Consider the following 20882-nt stretch of genomic DNA (forward strand, 5'->3'; position numbering starts at 1 on the left):
TATTAAAGTGAAGTGCTCTTATGACACGTAACTCCTCCTACAGTCCCGGGTCGCTCCAGGTATGTGGTGTATAATGGAGAAGCGTTTCTGAAAGTACGGCACGGGTAGGATACAAATGCGGCCCGGGTCGGCCCGGTAGTGGAAAAGCGCCATTAGTGAGCGAATAATGATGATATCCAAGAGAACCTGTCCAAAATCGGGACGATTTCATAGGCTTCAACATCTGTTGAGTGCAGCAGGGTGTGGCCGGTGGAGATAGATATCAGGGGACGGCCTGGTTGTAACGTACCGTAACGGACAGCTCTTCTTTGATGTCTTCTTTGTTGATCGAGCCGAACTGGAGGTTACTGTTGTATCGCCATGGCAACGTGTGAATCAGTGTGAACCCCCGGTTCTGAGGCGAGTCAGTTGAGTTCTGTCACCGTCTTGCCGTGAAATCATTCTGAGCCGTATGACATCCCCACCCAACTGTCGATTCTGTATGACCTCCCTCCAACTGTCAGTTCTGTGGGAGAGAGCGCTCTCCGGCTTGGCCGACGCTTCAGCGTGTTCTCTGCTGTACTGTTGGGAAACCGATCCAAACAGATGATGTTTGTGCTAGAACATCGCCAAGCAGACGTCTCGCTCGGCTTTTTTTTTTTTGTGGTAAAAAAAAGATTAGCCTTTGTTTCGATGGAACAGTTCAGTAAACCTACAGAGTGTGTTTTTTTGGGGGGGGTTTTGTTTTGGTTTTGGAACGGGATCCAACGTTTTTTTGGGAGAAGGGTTCCCGTAGGAGGATGGATGGATGAGTGACACGGCAATCCCCCCCAGGGACGCTGATGTTTCCTAAACATCCTGAGATCACTGGAGACGGTCGGTGCTCGTTTACGGAGACGCCTTACCTTAGGAATGAACTTTCATGTGCACATTTTTGAGAAAATGCCGAGTCGTCTTAATCAAACCCTTAGGAACTCTCCCTCTCCTCCAGCTGTCAGACAGAGAGACTGAGGGGGGAGAAGTAATGAAAGATGGCTGTGCCAACCTCGCCTGCCTCTCCGCTTCAAGACTCTGATGAGGTCAACCACTGATCGCTGCATCTATTGTTTATACACACACACATACACACACACACAAACACACACACACAAACACACAGACACAAACACACAGACACATACAATCGGGTAAAAACCACATCCTCAAAATGACAACCAGAACCCCTTCCGTCCTCGACTCTATAACTACTATAGTCTCGGTCTCTCTCTCTCTCTCTCTCTCCCTCTTTCCCTCTCTCTATCTCTCTCTCTCTCCCTCTCTCTCAACAGAGCAGTGTTTCAGCTAGTCATTCAGTGAGTGAGAAGTGTGGGTGCGTGTGCGTGAGAGGCATTAGAGGGAGAGATAACGGGGAAACCATGAACCATGAACCTTTTAAGGTTAACCATGACTGTTGCTTTCTATCAAGTTAATTTAGCTCCAGGTTCCAGGAGTCAAATGACATTGAAGGTCAACTCTCTACAGTCATCCTTCCTGTAGGGACCAGGTTTCTGAGAGACTAGAGATGGTAGCGTGTTGTCCCTTCATGAGCAATAGGGTATCCTATGGGGCGGCTGTGGCGCAGGAGGTAGAGCCGGCGTCTAATGATCGCAAGGTTGGCAGATCGGCGGTTCGAGCCCCGGCTGGCCACAAGTCGAAGTGTCCTTGGGCAAGATACTGAACCCCAAATTGCTCCCAGTGAGCGGGCCTTGCATGGTAGCTTGCCGCCATTGGTGTGTGAATGTGTGTGTGAATGAGAGGCCGTTGTAAAGCGCTTTGGAATAAGGCGCTATATATGTCAGTCCGTTTAATCCTAAGTAGCCTTGAGAACCGATGGTTCTCGAGCCGAACGGCCCATAGGAGCAGATCTCCTGTTTCCGTAGCGCGAGGCGGCTTGATGTACAAGTACACCCCCTGGACGTGACACTGGTATGTCGCAGGGTCTTACTCGGCAACCCTTAATGCTGAGTGCCAAGCAGGGAGGCATCGGGTACCATTTTTATACTCTTTGGTATGACTTGGCTGGGGATCAAACTCACAACCCCAATCCCACTCTAACCGCAAGGCGGCCACTGAGCTGGTATAGAATAGGGTATGCTAGGCTAGCACTAAGAGCTCTCTCTTTCTGCTCCGGTGGGACTTTGGCTATCTGCCTCAGTGGTGAGGTCTGTGTTGGCGTTCACAACAAGACCCAAGTACTTAACCACTAAGACCAAGTTACACCACAAGACACACTCCAAAACTTTGTCTGGCTCTAAAAGGGCTTTACTGGGTTGTTTTGCTGTGTGGGTTGGCCAGAGGAGAGGTGCGTGGTGTTCCTGTCCTCTCCTCTCCCGTCCTGGGTTTGTTCCTGTCATCATGACAGACTCAGGGAACTATTCAGTGTGTCAGGTCTTTGTCTCTGCTTGTAGACATGATATGAGAGTCTCATCAGATACGGCATTACATCTTGGTTTGGTAACCTATCTGTACAACTAAGGTCCAAACTGGTCCGACTGATGCAGACTGCATGGAAGATCATAGGGGTGAAAGGCCACTCATCCCTGCAGTCTATTTTTGAACAGGCTACTCTCAGACAGGCTAATATAATTCTCACGAATCCCTCTCATGTCCTACATGCAGAGTTCGAACTACTGCCCTCTGGGAGGAGGTTCAGAGTCCCCCGCTCTAGATTAAACAGATTTTTAAAATCTTTTATTCCGGTTTCTGTTAAACTTTTAAACTGCACCAGATGAATGTTGAACATAATCTTGCTTATCGTTTTATTTCCACTCTTGTCTTAATCAGGGCTGCCTTCTGTCTGTGTTTTAACATGCTGTATTGTCTGTTGTTCTTGGCTGTTGGCTGTTGTGGGGTGTAAGCCCAATACAAATTTCCCAGTGATGGGACAATAAAGTGACTTTTGACTTTGGCTTGATGAAGTGTTAGAGAAAAGCTCCGTCATGGACTGAAGACTTCTGATGTGATGCTGGTGTGACTGCGCTTTGCTAAGGCTCTGTTTGGGGAGTCGTAAAGTCGTCAGCCTCACTGACGACTTTATCAAGGGCGTTGATGATGACGCTTGTGTCTGCTCCTCTGTCCCTTTTCGGCGTGGGAAAGGGTCGAGGTGGTGGTGTGTGTGTGTGTGTGTGTGTGTGTGAGTGTGTGGTGTGTGGTGTGTGTGTGTGAGTGTGTGTGTGTGTGTGAGTGTGTGTGTGTGTGTGTGTGGTGTGTGTGTGTTTGTGTATGTGTGTGTGTTGTGTGTGTGTGCGTGCGTATGCTCGCGCTGAATGTTTCCATGCTGTTGGACAGCCTTGCAGCGCACTCAGTGTGTGTGTGTGTGTGTGTGTGTGTGTGTGTGTGTGTTTTGGACGCTGCCTCCGAGCTGTTGGGTCGCTCTTTAAAAATGCACCCTTTCTGCATTCTTTCTGTTCCAGTTTTGTTTTTCTATCCCTTTTTGATATATGGTTTGTTGTTGTCTCTCTGTATTCGGAAAAAAACTGAAGTCATGGTAACGCCGTTTATTGATCGAGTGGTGGGACTTGGTTGTGTTTTTTTTTTCAGGTTTAAGAAGAATTTGAGGGCCTTCTACTTTGTACACCCGACGTTTCGCTCTAAGGTAAGATTTTACTGTACGAAAGGCGCTATATAAATAAAGCTTTACTTACTTACTGTTTCATACATGGCTGTGTTCACTATCACCAGTGTTCAGCTCTGTTTCATACGTGGCTGTGTTCACCATCACCAGCGTTCAGTCCTGTTTCATACGTGGTTGTGTTCACTATCACCAGTGTTCAGTCCTGTTTCATACGTGGCTGTGTTCACTATCACCAGCGTTCAGGCCTGTTTCCACTACTAGTCCTGTTTCATACGTGGCTGTGTTCACTATCACCAGTGTTCAGCTCTGTTTCATACGTGGCTGTGTTCACTATCACCAGTGTTCAGTCCTGTTTCATACGTGGTTGTGTTCACTATCACCAGTGTTCAGCACTGTTTCATACATGGCTGTGTTCACTATCACCAGTGTTCAGTCCTGTTTCATACATGGCTGTGTTCACTATCACCAGTGTTCAGTCCTGTTCGTTCATGTACGAAAGGCGCTATATAAATAAAGCTTTACTTACTTACTTACTTACTTACTTACCTCCTGTTTCATACGTGGCCCTCCTCCTCCTTGTCTCTGTTTCAGGTGTCCACCTGGTTCTTCACCACGTTCAGTGTGTCGGGGATGAAGGACAAAGTCCACCATGTTGACAACCTGCAGCAGCTCTTCAGCTGCATCCGGCCCGAACAGATCGACATCCCTCCCTTCGTACTGGAGTACGACGCTAGGGTGAGGACACACACACACACACACACACTCACACACACACTCACACACTCACACACTCACACACTCACACACACACACACACACACACACACACCTGACGCAAACACGCAGGCACAGTTCCTCATATCTGGGCTATTCTCAGGTGAGTCAGCCATTGTCTCCCACAATTGTGTCACTTGTCACCTATTGTCTCGCTTACGTCTTGGAACTATTGTCATTTTTATTTATCTTGACTTATCTTACCAAGCGCCTTATTGTCTATTGTGCTGCAACGCGAGGAACCGAAGCCTTGGAATTTTACTCTCTTACACTTGTGTAATGTGAGAGGAACAATAAAACTTGAAACTTGAACTTGAAACACACCCACCATCGCCCAACTGTACGATAACTACTGATACGGAACACAGCTCCCAGCTTGTGCCACTACGCACACACACACACACACACACACACACACACAAACACACAAACACACACACACACACACACACACACACACACACACACACACACACACACACACACACACACACACACACACACACACACACCACTAGGCTGTGAAAGACACACATCATGAAGCAGTACCTCAAGGCAGTCCACAAGCTGCAGCCTCTAACAGTTGTCCACCAGGTAAAAGACCTTCACCCAAACATGACCTGAGGTCCGCAAGGAGGTTTTCCTCTTTCAGTCATGGCCGTTTGTTTTTAAGTGTGTTGTTATTTTCCATTTTTCCATATTAGAGAATTTTTGGACCCTTTTATTTATTTTTCTTATCTTCTGCCATATTCTGCAAATGGCCTACTTTAGAGCACATATAATAGCCTGCTGCTGACGTTTGAGGAACTTGTTGAAATGTTGATGTTAATCTGCTCCGTTTGTTGTTGCAATATCGTGTGACTCAAAAGCGCCAGTTTTGACTTCCAAACATTATGTAGTTTGATGCCTGTCTGCTTCCTCACAGCTGGGTTATTCTCAGGTGACTCAGCGTTATTTCATAAGGTGCCATTAAACGTGATGAATATAGCTGTTAGTTTGTAATTGTGGTTGGATGGCTGGAGAGGGACTTTCAGGCTTCTGACTATAAATAACCCGCTGAGACGTGGACTCAGGAATCACAGTGGAGGGGGAGGAGGGGGAGGGAGGGAGGGAGGGGGAGAGAGGGGGAGAGAGAAGGAGGGGGAGGGAGGGGGAGAGAGAAGGAGGGGGAGGGAGGGGGAGAGAGAGGGAGCTCCATCACTTAAGGTCTGAGTTCTCCTCAAAGCTCCATTAGTCTTCCCCTATTATCAGAGAGAATCTGAGAGAGAGCTTAACCAGGCCTGTGCAGGAATGAGAGGAACACAATAGCTCTTTTAAGTGCCTTGTTTCATCTCTGACTGGTGCTGAAATATGACGCACACACACACGCACGCACACATACACACACGCTCCAGATTACTCCCCAAAACTAGCAAATGAGTCAAGTTGATTCATGGTTTATTTGTAAACGACCAAGCGCCATTAAGCAGAAGCTCTGGTTCTTGTTTGCCTGGGGCTTTGTGTCTGTGTGGGGGTTGAGTTCTGCCTGATTAGTGCTGTTGAGTTGGGCTCAGATGTGGGTTTGGGTTTGGGAGGAGGTGGATGTTTGAAGACATGGCAGAGGAGGCTGGCGGAGGTAGAAATCGGAGGACGGGGCTCGTCGTAAAAGCATGGAATGGAATCAGGGATGGTATCGAACAGCGTGTTTGTGTATAATATGGGAGCGGTATTGTTTGATAACATGTGAGTTTGTGGGATAGAGAGCTCTATCTGCAGCCTGCTTAAAACTGAGGCGTTTTAGGCATTTTGTGTCGGTGATAACAGGTGACATAACCACAGCACTGTGGCCATGTCTGGCCTGCTCAGGTGGCATGGTGGTGAAAGAGGCGTACACACACCCAACACACACACACACACACACACACACACACACACACACAAAACAGTGTGAGAGAAGTACAGGTGTGAACTGTTAAGAGCATGACAGCTGAATACAGACTGTTACTCTGTACTGGATCATAAACAGCTGTTGGTTCACCCTCTAACTGGTGCTGAAATATGTGTGTGTGTGTGTGTGTGTGTGTGTGTGTGTGTGTGTGTGTGTGTGTGTGTGTGTGTGTGTTTGTGTGTGTGTCCTTGTGTTTCAGACTAACACACCACCTCACCACCCCTCCCACTCCTCCAGCCTGTGAGAGCAGCAGGCCAATCAGAACTGTCGTCGCTGAGGCCAAAGGTTGAGGACTCAATACACCTTAACATGACTGCCACCGTGGTCACTTCCTAGTTCTGACCTGATCACCCCGCCCCCCCTGGCCAATACAACGAGCCAATCACAGACTCCGTATGGGTGTTGTTGACATTGGTCATTGGTCGGTGAACTCTCCCTGGGAGCCAATCAGGGGCAGGATGCTTGTTGTCATGGACACCAAGACACTGAGGAGGCTGGAGGCTGAGCAACCCAAGACCATGACCCTTTTTTTGTATTGGCTGCAGTGTGGACACAATCAGATGACGGACAGCTCTCTCACCCAATGGCAGAGCCTCTGTGAACGGACACTATCCCCTGATCCACCGCTCGACTGTCTTAAACCCACCCTCCCTCCCCATCCTGTGTGTGTGTGTGTGTGTGTGTGTGTGTGTGTGTGTGTGTGTGTGTGTGTGTGTGTGTGTGTGTGCGCCTGTGTGTGTGTGCGTGCGCCTGTGTGTGTGCGTGCGCGTGTGCCTGTGTGCGTGCCTGTGTGTGTGCCTGCCTGTGTGTGTGTGTGTGTGTGTGTGTGTGTGCGCCTGTGTGTTTACTGAATGAACCACCCACCCGTTACACAAAGGAACTCAACATGCTGTTTCGCTCTTTACCAGTCAATGGATTTTTTTTTTTGTTTGTTTGAAATCACTCAGTTCAAGTTTTTAATTTTCTGGAACGAAAATGTTCTGGTCGTTTTTTTGGGAAGGTTATGTTTATGTTCTGAATCACAAACTGTTTGCCCAATGTTTCTCCCTCAAACATTCACCAGGTGTGTACCCTGAGCCTGACACTATCAAGTCCTACCTGATCTGAGTGTCTTCAAACACATAGGGCCCTATTATGCACTTCTTAACTTGCCGTCTTAAGTGTTAATTAAGACGCACCGCCAGGTTAAGACCTACCGGCACCCTTATTATGCGCTTCATACGCGCTACTGCTATTATGCAGGTGTCGATAGGCGCCCACACATAAGACGTAAAACTCCCGTGCATATATTGCTCATTGTGGGAGTGTTCATATGTTAATGAAGTGCACTAGGCGCCCCTGCTATTATGCGATCTGACTTTGCTCCTATCGCTAAGAAGTGGTTTGAAAAGTTCTTAAGTTTAGACTTCATGCACGTTTTGAAACACGAGCGCGCCTCCGCGGTTTGCGCATGCATGTGGGCACACATGAACACGCACGTGGCTCCACGGCAAGACGTCAATTACGGTCACAGTATAAATGCTTTATTTCAGAAGGGAGAGGCAGAGAAGCGCGCTGACCTCCTTCTCAGGACTTCCATAATAGCATAGCGCTAATGACTCAACGCAGCCGGTTCTTAAAGGGAATGGCACCTGGCACGCTGATTGGGTTGATTGAGAAGACGCCCAAAACACACCCATGACTAATTTCTTTGCTTAGCGCCGGGTTTTAGGCGCCCACTACAGCAAGTAGTAACTACAGCAAGTAGTAAGTTTAGATCTACCGCCTCGTCTTATTGATGAAGTGCATAATAGGGCCCATACTGTCTGTATCAGTTCCTCTTCAAATGAAACACAATGATCCTACGATATGTCAACCTTTCTTTTCAAGCATCCAAGTCTTAGATCTTAGAGGATAACTTTGAGATATGTTTCATGAAGTGTTCGCAAGCATTCTTGTTTTTTTGGACATCACAATAATGTTTAACGAGTCGTTAAAGTCACATTAATCTAGTCTCCACATGGTTTACATACAGCACACAAAAGACATGTCTGAATTATGTATTTTTTGTATTATTTTTTTATGAGCCAAATTTCAATCACAGCAACTGTCTGTTTGATTTCAGTCTAATGGATTGGGACAGTTTGTCTCTCTGAATGTGTTTCTGATGAGGTTCTGGTTACAGCGATTGATTAAAGAAATGCAGTCTCTTCTTGAAGTTTTCCTATGCTCCATTAAAACTCCTGTTGATTTTATTAAATGCTTTTTATTTACAGCTGTTTACTTGTGTTGGCTGGCTGGATGAATGAAGTCTCTGGCAGAATGGCTCGAGTGCATGGAACCGAATGGGGGAACGGTGTCAAACTTGTTGTTTTAATACCATTCCTCATTCCATTTGGTAGTGGTGGCGCTACAAAACAACACTTTTTAACCTAACCGACATTTTTAGTTTTTCTTGTTTCTGGTGGGATTTGAACCGGTGACCTTCGGATCCATTCTCCCCCCCCCCCCATACAAAAATGGCAAAGGCCACATTTTTTATTGTGCATTAATTGTTTAGAATACATTGAGACTATTAAACATGTAGATAATGGAAAAGAAGCCTCAATTTCTCTCTCTTCCTTTTCTTTTCCCTCTTTTTCTCCCTTTTCTTCTTCCCCCTCTTGCACTTTCTTCCCCACCCTGAACAGACTATTCAAGATTCAAGATTCAAGATTGCTTTATTGTCTGTCACAGAGTGACAGAAATTCTCCTTTGACAGGCTTTGTGCAGTTCATGAATACGTTATCCACATAGGTCACATACATACTGTAGCGAACGGGAATCTTCTAGTGTAACTCGCCCCATGCGGGAGTCGAACCCCGACCTCCCACATAACCGACGGCCGCGGGCACACTAGTAGTGGTGTGGCTTCAGGCGGGATTTGAACTCACAACCTTCCGATCACAAGTCCAACTCACTATCCACTAGACCACCACTACCCCTCACGCTTCACTATGTCAAGTCCCTCACGTGGACACGCCTCTCCGATGCAACGTGAACTGGTAGTGTAACTCGCCCCATGCGGGAGTCGAACCCCGACCTCCCGCATAACCGCCGGCCGCGCTAACCTCAACACCAACAGAGATTACTCGAGTGTTAACTCGCTTGGTGGAGCTGTTAACGGGCCTCATACAGGATCGTTACAATACAATAAAAACAGACAGATATAACAGTGTTTATAAAATGTAGTGCCTATTAAAAATTATTGCTACTGCAGACTTGACAGTTAGATTGACATTCTTCCTCTTGTTGGCCTCAGATGGCGACCAACCAAATCCACACACCCAATCATAAATATAAGCATTCCAATGTGTTTCTAATAGTCATAAAACATAAAATAGACACCAGGCTTGCATTTCTAGTTCATTTGGTTCAAAAGTTATAGCCAAAACCTTTTTCAGAGGGCGGCCATATTGATTTGGCCGCCATGGCGACCCCGGTGGTCGTTGGCTCGGGCGCCCTGGCTAAATCATTAGAGCATAACTCTGAGCTACATCTGGGCCAAATCTGGTGCTTTTGCACAAATTAGCATGAACATAGCCTCATATAGCCCTAAGGCCCCCAACTATATACCCTCTACCAGAAGGTAATGTTTGTCTGTGCCAACTTCAGAGTGAACACACAGAGGCTAGATTGTATATGCAAGGAAATTGAGCGTTCCATTTGGTTACAGATTGAGAAATGTCCAGCGCAGGCACATGGCCAGACATGGCTGTTTGGTGGGCCACAGAGTCCCCCAGACTCTGTCCAGCCCTGCTACTACCTCCACTGGTCCTGCCAGCAGTGCTATGGCCTCTGTGAGGACCACAACCCCCCCTATCTCCCAGCCCCCCTCCAGGCCTGCTATGGCCTCTGTGAGGACCCATTCGCCTGTATCCAAGTCCCCCTCCAGCACTGCCTCCACCTCTATTCAGAACATCTCCCCTTCCTCTCTGCCTCCATCCCCCTCTGCTACGGCGTCTGTGAGGACCTCTCAGGCTACTGCCAGCCCTGCAAGTGCCTCTGTAAGTAAGTGCTCTCCTTTTGATGTGTATGTGTGTGTCTGTCTGTCTGTGTGAAATAACTATGATATGATATAGAACTATTATTATTATTGCAAATGCAATTTCCTGTATGTGCCAAATATTCTAAAAGGTATGCTTTTTTTTTTTTTTAAGGATGAGTCCGATGTGGGTGGTTTCCCCAACCACTGGTCCTGCTGTCTCTCCTGGTCCTGCTGCCCCTCCTGGTCCTGCTGCCCCTCCTGGTCCTGCTGTCCCTCCTGGTCCTGCTGTCTCTCCTGGTCCTGCTGCCCCTCCTGGTCCTCCTGCCCCTCCTGGTCCTCCTGGTCCTCCTGCCCCTCCTGGTCCTGCTGCCCCTCCTGGTCCTCCTGCCCCTCCTGGTCCTCCTGCCCCTCCTGGTCCTGCTGTCCCTCCTGGTCCTGCTGTCCCTCCTAGTCCTCCTGCCCCTCCTGGTCCTGCTGTCCCTCCTGGTCCTGCTGCCCCTCCTGGTCCTGCTGCCCCTCCTGGTCCTGCTGCCCCTCCTGGTCCTCCTGCCCCTCCTGGTCCTCCTGCCCCTCCTGGTCCTGCTGTCCCTCCTGGTCCTGCTGCCCCTCCTGGTCCTGCTGCCCCTCCTGGTCCTCCTGCCCCTCCTGGTCCTCCTGGTCCTCCTGCCCCTGCTGGTCCTCCTGCCCCTCCTGGTCCTCCTGCCCCTCCTGGTCCTGCTGCCCCTCCTGGTCCTGCTGCCCCTCCTGGTCCTCCTGCCCCTCCTGGTCCTCCTGCCCCTCCTGGTCCTGCTGCCCCTCCTGGTCCTCCTGCCCCTCCTGGTCCTCCTGCCCCTCCTGGTCCTGCTGTCCCTCCTGGTCCTGCTGCCCCTCCTGGTCCTGCTGCCCCTCCTGGTCCTGCTGTCCCTCCTGGTCCTGCTGTCCCTCCTGGTCCTCTCCTTGTCCTGCTGTCCCTCCTGGTCCTCTCCTTGTCCTGCTGTCCCTCCTTGTCCTGCTGTCCCTCCTTGTCCTGCTGGTCCTGCTGTCCCTCCTTGTCCTCCTGTCTTTCCTGGTCCTGCTGTCCCTCCTTGTCCTCCTGTCTTTCCTGGTCCTGCTGTCCCTCCTGGTCCTCTCCTGGTCCTGCTGCCCCTCCTAGTCCTGCTGTCCCTCCTGGTCCTCTCCTTGGTCCTGCTGTCCCTACTTTTCTTGGTCCGATGGCTGCTTCCTTCTGGCTGCCTTCAAAGATGAAGAAGACCATCCCCCAGCAGGACCAGAGATGGATTTCATCCGCTCCTCTGTGGCACAACCAGAGGCTGCTGCGCCAGGAACCTGAAGCTGTGGTACGAGCCACCAGCGCTCATCTATAACCACCAGGCCCCGACACCAGAGCGCTTTTTCACCCACAATGCTCCTGGTATGGATGCCCTGTCATTAGTGGAAGGTCAGGGTGTGCTGCCCAGTCTGTTTGAGGCAGCTGACAGGATACAGAATCCACAAACTGGCAAGGGCAGGTCCTGGACATTGATAGGTACTACCTACTGGTCACAGAGACCCTTCGGTGCAACTCCCCAGGTTGCTAAAACCCACTCACCTGTCAACCAGTAGGACCATCCAGAAATATAGCCCGGGTGAGCCCCTCAACCAGGTCTCGGGGTGGTAAAAGGGTAGCCCCTCAACCAGGTCTCGGGGTGGTAAAAGGGTAGCCCCTCAACCAGGTCTCGGGGTGGTAAAAGGGTAGCCCCTCGGCCCCGAGCCTGGTGGAGTGGAGAGGAAACAACAACCCATACGCCGAAGAAGTAGGACCACCCTGGACCAGCTCAGCCTGCCCCTCTCCGTGGGGAGTCCCGCGTCATCCTGACACGCATTATGTGAGTTCTTAATCATATAGGAGGCCAATGTAGTAATTCTATATGACTTTTATCAATAACTGTATTCCGATGATGAAACATGTGTAATGTAACGTATTTACATGGAAGATAATTCGATACGTGTCGTGTCTTTTTTTTTTACAAAGGTATGCATGTGACATACGTTATACATACTTTATAGGTTACATGATTGATTAATATGTTACATGATTGATTGACAGTTGAAAGGAGATTGATTAATATGTTACATGATTGATTGACAGTTGAAAGGAGATTGATTGATGTGTTGCATAGTTGATTGACAGTTATGTTATTATTTATCGTCAAGGTTCTAGAATGCCTTGTATGCAAGACGTGATATAAGTTGACAGTTTGTTTTTGAGAAATGCAAAATTGTACGTTGAATAGAAAGCGAATTATCTAATAGCTCGTTTTATAGAAAGTGATCAGAAGTGAGTGACCTGCAGATTGTATATAAAGAACCTTTCTTGATGTCACCAGTCCGAGCCATCCTTTCAGAAGGTAAAAATACTACAGAGGGAGAACCACAGCGAGGAGTGGCTGCGTGCAGCGTCTTTCCCTGCTACCTTGAAGTCTGCGCTGACTTTGTGGACCGCCCCAGCCTCTTCCCTGCGGTGTTTCCACAGCCCCCCAGAGCCTGTGGCCGTCCCCTCCCACAGGGGGGCTGCTCACTGTGTATGGCAGAGACATGATGGACAGAGACATGATGGACAGAGACATCATCTGAAGAACCCACATTCCCGGCTTCCCTGAGGACGTCTTTTGGACTCTTCAGTTTACTGGGTTACCTGGCCACCTCCGTTACCTGAGGCTCAGCAATGTTAGTGACTCAGTTCATCATTTTATGTATTGTGTCATATCTGAACAGCCCCAGAGACGGAACATTAGTAGTAGTGCTCTGAAATTGAGCTCTCACATTCTGGGCAACATGCAGAGCATTTTTTGAGTTGGGAAATGTGACAATAAAAGGTTCAATTATCAATTGTGTGTGTGTGTGTGTGTGTGTGTACGTGACTGTGTGTGAGTGTGTGAGTGTGTGTGTACGTGCGAGAGTGTGTGTGTGTGTGAGACTGTAAGTGTGAGTGAGTGAGTGAGTGAGTGAGATGTTGTCAGCTGCAGTGATTGATATGTGATAGCTATTGGGAAATCCTCCGAAATGGTGTTAGCTCTGTGTTGACAGTCAGTGACTTTTGAGCCAGTTCTGATTCCAAGCCCAGTTCTTGTCTTTTCTCTTAGCTTACATAATTTCATTATTGGCCATATACAGAAATGCCGATGTTTTCTGTTTGTGGCCAAAGATATTAATATACTTTTAGTATGGAAAATAAAAATCTTTCTACTGTGGCCCAGGCAGCGCTACGGTAAGAAGAACAGAGGAGAGGGAGAGAGAGGGAGGGAGAGAGAGGGAGAGGGACGGAGAGGGAGAGAGAGGGAGAGAGAGAGAGAGAGAGAGAGAGAGAGGGAGAGAGAGAGAGAGAGAGAGAGAGAGAGAGAGAGAGAGAGAGAGAGAGAGAGAGGGAGAGAGAGAGCGAGAGAGATAGATAGAGATAATGGAGGGTTGAACAGGTGTTTCACACACTTTTTCCATCTCCTTCGTCTGTCGTCTCTGCCAGGAAGAGGTGGTGACCTCTCTGATTAAAACATCTCCTCCTGTCTTCCTGTCCTCTCCTTTCATCCTCCTTTTCTGTCCTCTCCTTTCATCCTCCTTTCCTGTCCTCTCCTTTCATCCTCCTTTCCTGCCTTCTTCCTCCACTCTCCTCCTTTCTTCCTCTTCTCTCCTCCACCTCCCCTACCCCGTCCTACACACCTTCCATCTATCATTTCCTCTTTTCTTTCGTGTGTTAGTCAAAGGAGGGCTAGAGCTCTGAATGGAGGTGGAGATGGGGGGGTGAAGCTCTCTGTAGAAAGGAAGAGCGGTGCTGAGAGGAGGAGAGGAGAGGAGGAGGAAACCGATTGTTCACAGAACTCCCTCTGTGACGGGGGGAATTAGTCTTTGACAATGGACCAGTGGACGCACACGCACACACACACACACACACACACACACCTGCCTGCTGCAGGACACGCACGTGCATATGCATACGCATACGCGCACGCACACACACACACACACACACACACACACACACACACACACACACACACACACCTGACTGCCTTTCGTTCTGCCCTCCACCTGGCTAGAGTGGCCATGGGAGGATCACCTCATCAACACAAACAGAGATTAAGAGACAGACAGACAGACAGACAGACAGGCCACAGAGCTGCTGATCAGCCAGGGGAGGCTGGTGGAGGTAGAGATACAGAGTCAGAAGTATGTGGACACAATTCTGGTCTGGGGCTGTTTGTCATAGTTTGAGCTAGGCCCCTTAGTTCCAGTGAAGGGGACTCTTAATGCTGCAGCCCACAATGTGATTCTAGAGAATGTTACGCTTCCAACTTTGTGGCGACAGTTTGGGAAGGCCCTTTCCTGTTTCAACTGACAAGTTCCCCACTAGGTTTTTATCAATTAGAATGATTACATATACTGTACATATTTTTTAAATTAGGATCCCCATTAGCTGATACAACAAAAAAGTTGTCAATGCTCACTGCAAAGCATCAGCTACTCTTTCTGGGATCCACACAGAACAAAGACAAGATGTCATAGAAACATATAACAAAGGAGAAAGACATCAACATACATAACAACAAAAACAATAAAATACAAATAATAACAAAATAAAAGTTGTCAATGCTCACAGCCTCAGTTTTTGGTGAGCATCACAAAACACATTTAAAAAAAGAACCATCCACAGATTTTACACACAGCAATAAGTAACAAAAAACTAAAATCCTCGAAATACTAAAATCCTCAAAATGCTCAGTTAGTATCAAGAGTGTATGCATGAATCATCTGTTTCAGATGCTACCCATTGATATGAATGTGCTGCCTAGGCCTTCTCTATCTGTTTCAGATGCTACCCATCGATATCCCCAAATCCACATTAATTTTGATAAATGGGGTAGGCTCATTTCAACATTTATATGGCAAGGAAGACGCCCAAGAATCAAACTAAATACACTGCAGCTATCTAAACCATATGGAGGGCTCAAACTCCCAAACCAAAAGATATATCCAAAAGATATTACTTTTGGGCTGCACAGCGAAAACCTCTAATCCAGCATGGATTCAAGACTCTTAATTTCCACGATGGCTCAACATCGACAAAAGTTCATGTGTGATGCCCCCTACAGACCTTGACTTTTCGTGACGCCCCCTTAAGGGAAACTCAACTAGGTGAAAGGACCAGAGTCGCACGATAAATCTGGAGGAAAATAAAACTCTCATTTGGATTACCTAAAGCAATCTCAGCACTATCCAATATTGGAATTATGATAGATTTTGTACCATCCAATATAGATATAGGGTTTAGAAATTGGTCATATCATGGACTTACTAGAGTTTTTTCACTTCATTATATTTTTCCTTAGTATGATAGTATGATATAGTATAGTATTATATTAGCATTCTAAGGAAAAAAACAATAAAGTAAAAAAAAAACATAGTATAGTATGATATATATTTTTTTTTTTTACTTCATTTTTTATTTCCTTAGTATGATACTTTATACGTAATACAAAAGCAAAGAAATGTAAGAGCAACATGGACACACACATTTATAATATAGTATAGGGGACTGGTGTTATATTGGGAAACCTAGGATATGAAGGGAAACCTAGGATATAAAGGGAAACCTAGGATCTAAAGGTTTCATCAAATCAAATCAAATCAAATTTTATTTGTATAGCATTTCTTACAAGATGCAACTCAATGCGCTTCACACAATGAAAATGTTCAGTCAATCAGTCAATCAATCAATCAATACTGACAGAGCCGCGAGCAGGCAAAAGTAAAAAAACCTGTATACTATGTAGCCAGGAAAAATTCCCTTGCAGCCCTCTACCAATAGAGCGACTACTAGCCAGTTTGCTTACCAGTACCCAGCGGTCCCCCAGGGGAGGCCAGGACCACCAGCACAAAGCAAGCAAGCAAGGGCAAAAACCTGTACACCATGTATCCAGGAAAAATTCCTTGCATATTATCGGCGTACACACTGTCCATAAATTTTGTGTTGTATTTGCATCGTTCTGCATCCAGTATGGTCACAGGTCCTGCCAAAAGAGAAACTTAAGCACAGTTATGATGCAACAACACAATAGAGACAGTAAAGATGACAGCAATACAACCTGATGGTGGTCCTGGTACACCCTTGTACCGGTTCCAGTACTGCTCTAGGTGCTATTTGGAGCTGACATATAGGATATAGAGAGAAACCTAGGATATAAAGGGAAACCTAGGATATAAAGGGAAACCTAGGATATAAAGGGAAACCTAGGATCTAAAGGTTTCATATAGGATATAAAGGGAAACCTAGGATATAAAGAGAAACCTAGGATATAAAGGTTTCATATAGGATATAGAGAGAAACCTAAGATCTATTTTTCTTTCTTTATTGTAATACAAAAGCACTTGGCCACACATTCATAATATGATATAGTATGTCACAAAAGCGGTTCTAGCCATGAATTTGAATAATACACTACAGATAAAAGGGAGATGATGTAAAGAGAAGAAGGTTTATGTTTAAGTCTCCCAGGACATAGATTTCTCTATTTTCATCGCAAGCACAATCAAACATTTCACACAGATTATCAAGATACTGACTGCTAGAGCTTGGTGGTCTGTAACAGCATCCATATAGGTTTGAGGTGGGGTAAGTGAACCTGTAGCCGTAGCATTTCAATATCACATGACATTAGGTCCCTTCTGGGTTTAACAGGGATGAGGCTCTGAATGTGCATTGCAACTCCTCCTTCATGATGTAATCCCTATACCTCTACTGTAGCATCATCAAATGTATTATCTAAATGAGTTTCAGTAATGGCTAGAAGGGGAATCTTGTCAGTTGTTAACAGGTTGTTTATATTAGTTGGGGGCCTTAGGGCTATATGAGGCTATGTTCGTGCAAATTTGTGCAAAAGCACCAGATTTGGCCCAGATGTAGCTCAGATATGCTCTAATGATTTAGCCAGGGCGCCCGAGCCAACGACCACCGGGGTCGCCATGGCAGCCAAATCAATATGGCCGCCCTCCGAAAAAGGTTTGGGCTATAACTTTTGAACCAAATGAACTAGAAATGCATGCCTGGTGTCTATTTTGTTTTATGACTATTAGAAACACATTGGAATGCTTATATTTATGATTGGGTGTGTCTGGACCCCTAATTTGCATATTTCCAAGATGGCAACTACCCGAAAGTGAGTTTTATCATAGTTGGGAGCCTTAGGGCTATATGAGGCTATGTTCATGCTAATTTGTGCAAAAGCACCAAATTTGGCCCAGATGTAGCTCAGTTATGCTCTAATGATTTAGCCAGGGTGCCTGAGCCAACGACCACCGGGGTCGCCATGGCGGCCAAATCAATATGGCCGCCCTCCGAAAAAGGTTTTATATCCTGAAGATTGTTTCTTAGGCTACATTCACATGAGCCATCATTAGCCCTTTTTTGGGAAGTGTGGGAACCTTTGAGAGATCATAAGACATACCTATTTAATCACACGTTTATCATGTAGGCCTAGCTGTACTAAATCTTTTCACTATTTTCTCTTAAACTTTTTATTCTCCTTTTCATATATTATCTGTCTTGCTTTGTTTTTCTTGTATTATGTACCATTATCTGAACCATGTTTTTATTTATCTTTCCTTTTTCTGTAAAGCACTGTGCGCTTGTATGAACACGTGCTATATAAATAAACTTGGCTTTGACTTTGTGTAGACAATAACATCAACATTCAATCCAGTGTGTATTGTGTGTGTGCGTGCATGTGCTTGCCTGAGTTCATATCCTTGGCTGATTTGTCCACTCCGGCAGTCCTTTGGGTTGCAGGACGAGTCTGTCGTATGGCAGGAATGCTACGTTCCCTCACTGGCACGCTTCCCTCTAGGTAGTGTCTAGGGAGTAGGGGCTAGGGGTAGTGTCTAGGGGTAGGGGGTAGTGTCTAGGCTAGGGTGTAGGGGATAGGGCTAGTGTCTAGGCTAGGGTGTAGGGGATAGGGCTAGTGTCTAGGGAGTAGAGACTAGTGGTAGTGTCTAGGGCATAGGGTCTAGGGGTAGTGTCTAGGGAGTAGGGGCTAGGGGTAGTGTCAAGGGAGTAGGGGCTAGGGGTAGTGTCACACACTGCTCTATGTAATTCAATTACAAATGTATTAAACCAAAAATATTTTTGCATGTGCAAAATGTTGTTTACAATTTTAATTTCCAGTTATCAAGAAAATGTGTTGTTGGCATCACTAATAGTTTTTCCACACTATAGGCAGTATGTTTACATATACAGTATGTTCTGAAAGTGTTTCAACATGTTTTTTTGTTAACAAACATACAGAGAATAAAGATTTAAAGAGAATGTGTCTATAACAGAAAGGCTGCAAACAAGACAGATTTATACTTTTACAGTGTTTTACGGTCGCTAAGTCACAGTGTTCAATACTGAAGCCACAGAGTCACAACTCTTCATACAGTCAGCAGAACTGTGACTCTTTCTCTGTGATTTGTGCATTGCTGCTTTCATACAAAATGCATTCAATGACTACGTTCTCCAAAATCCATAACACTTCTCTCATTCAAACTCCCCCACCTGCAAAACACTATGTATTTGCAACACATTTTTTCATTGTTAAACCACTGTGTTCAAAAAACTGTGAAGAATTATTTGGTGCAATTTTGCAGTAATCATATTCCTATCATATATGACAGAAAGCTTGCAATAAACAGTTTTTTTGCACAGTGTTTGAGTGTGCAGATGCTGTTATTTTGCACTCTATTGATACTCTTCAGTTCCAGCACCTCAGCAAAGTCTGATAGTCTGAAGGATGAGCGGTGGTATTTTCACTATTTGCAGTAATCACAAATTGAAATGTCTAGAAAATATTAGCAGAATATATACAATGAAATGAAATAGACTAGATGCATTGCCAGGGAAGACATTAGATGTGACCAGATGCAGACCAGAGGGTGGACCAAAACCCTCAGGAGTTGTTACTGGAGCAAGTAAAACTTTCGCTGGGTTTGTTTGCGTGCGCACGACGACGCTGCTAGATCCTGGATATTTTTACCTGGCGCCAGACTAGACTAGATGATCGTGAGTGAAGATATTATCAAAGCGTACGGGTGATTGACAGGCGAGTACGCTTTGATAATATCTTCACTCACGATCATCTGGATAAAAATATCCAGGATCTAGCAGCGTCGTCGTGCTCGCGCAAACAAACCCGGCGAAAGCTTTACTTGCTCCGGACAACTAAAACGGCGTTAATGTCGAGCCCTGCTAGGGGTAGTGTCTAGGGGCTAGGGGTAGTGTCTAGGGTGTAGGGGCTAGGTGTTATTTCTGGAGAGGGCTCCTACTGTATGTTCTAGTCTGGTAGGTGAGGCTGCCTGTGTGTAGTCCCGTGTGTCTGTGTGTAATCCCGTGTGTCTGTGTGTAATCCCGTGTGTCTGTGTGTAGTCTCGTGTGTCTGTGTGTAGTCCCGTGTGTCTGTGTGTAGTCCCGTGTGTCTGTGTGTAATCCCGTGTGTCTGTGTGTAGTCCCGTGTGTCTGTGTGTAATCCCGTGTGTCTGTGTGTAGTCCTGTGTGTCTGTGTGTAGTCCTGTGTGTAGTCCAGTGTGTCTGTGTGTAGTCCGGTGTGTCTGTGTGTAGTCCCGTGTGTCTGTGTGTGTGGACATGTGATCAACCTTTTAAATGTCCACCATGTGTCTTTGAACACCTGTGACCGCAGCATTTCCCTTTGATGTTTGATTGAAATAGCATCATCATCTGACATAACATCTCTCTCTCTCTCACACAAACATACACACACAAAGAATCAAGCGTGCACGCATGCATATGCACACACAGAGAGAGAGAGAGAGAGAGAGAGTGAGTCTGATATCCAGATGAGCCAAGTGCAATATTAATATGACTAATCAGCAACAGGACACTCACGGTCACGGGAGGAGACTTCCTGACCACATCAGCATCAGCCCAAAGCATTGAACACACGTGTCCTGTCCTGTCCTGTCCTGTACTGGGCGGCCAAGGAGACCCCGCACCATGCCCTGTCTGTGACCCCACACCATCCCCTGTCTGTGACCCCACACCCTCCCCTGTCTGTGACCCCCACACCCTCCCCTGTCTGTGACCTGTCTGTGACTCCACACCCTCCCCTGTCTGTGACCCCCACACCCTCCCCTGTCTGTGACCTGTCTGTGACCCCACACCCTCCCCTGTCTGTGACCTGTCTGTGACCCCCACACCCTCCCCTGTCTGTGACCTGTCTGTGACCCCACACCCTCCCCTGTCTGTGACCTGTCTGTGACCCCACACTATCCCCTGTCTGTGACCTGTCTGTGACCCCACACCCTCCCCTGTCTGTGACCTGTCTGTGACCCCACACCCTCCCCTGTCTGTGACCTGTCTGTGACCTGTCTGTGACCCCACACCCTCCCCTGTCTGTGACCTGTCTGTGACCCCACACCCTCCCCTGTCTGTGACCTGTCTGTGACCCCACACCCTCCCCTGTCTGTGACCTGTCTGTGACCTGTCTGTGACCCCACACCCTCCCCTGTCTGTGACCCCACACCCTCCCCTGTCTGTGACCCCACACCCTCCCCTGTCTGTGACCTGTCTGTGACCCCGCACC

The 20882-nt window shown here is 47.0% G+C and overlaps 1 protein-coding gene across 1 annotated transcript in view; it reads left to right on the forward strand.

The window, feature by feature from the left end:
* gdap2 (ganglioside induced differentiation associated protein 2) overlaps positions 1–8499 on the forward strand; it is a 39877-nt gene extending 31378 nt beyond the window's left edge. Inside the window, exons 12-14 of the mRNA XM_080536116.1 lie at positions 3559–3613; positions 4184–4327; positions 6493–8499. Coding sequence (XP_080392242.1) covers positions 3559–3613; positions 4184–4327; positions 6493–6537 — 244 coding nt within the window. The 3' untranslated portion in view covers positions 6538–8499. The remainder of the gene's footprint in view (positions 1–3558; positions 3614–4183; positions 4328–6492) is intronic.
* Positions 8500–20882: the final 12383 nt, after the last annotated feature.

This window comes from Nansenia antarctica (genome assembly GCF_963989245.1).
Source record: "Nansenia antarctica genome assembly, chromosome: 7".
In the NCBI taxonomy this organism is placed as follows: Eukaryota; Metazoa; Chordata; class Actinopteri; order Argentiniformes; family Microstomatidae; genus Nansenia; species Nansenia antarctica.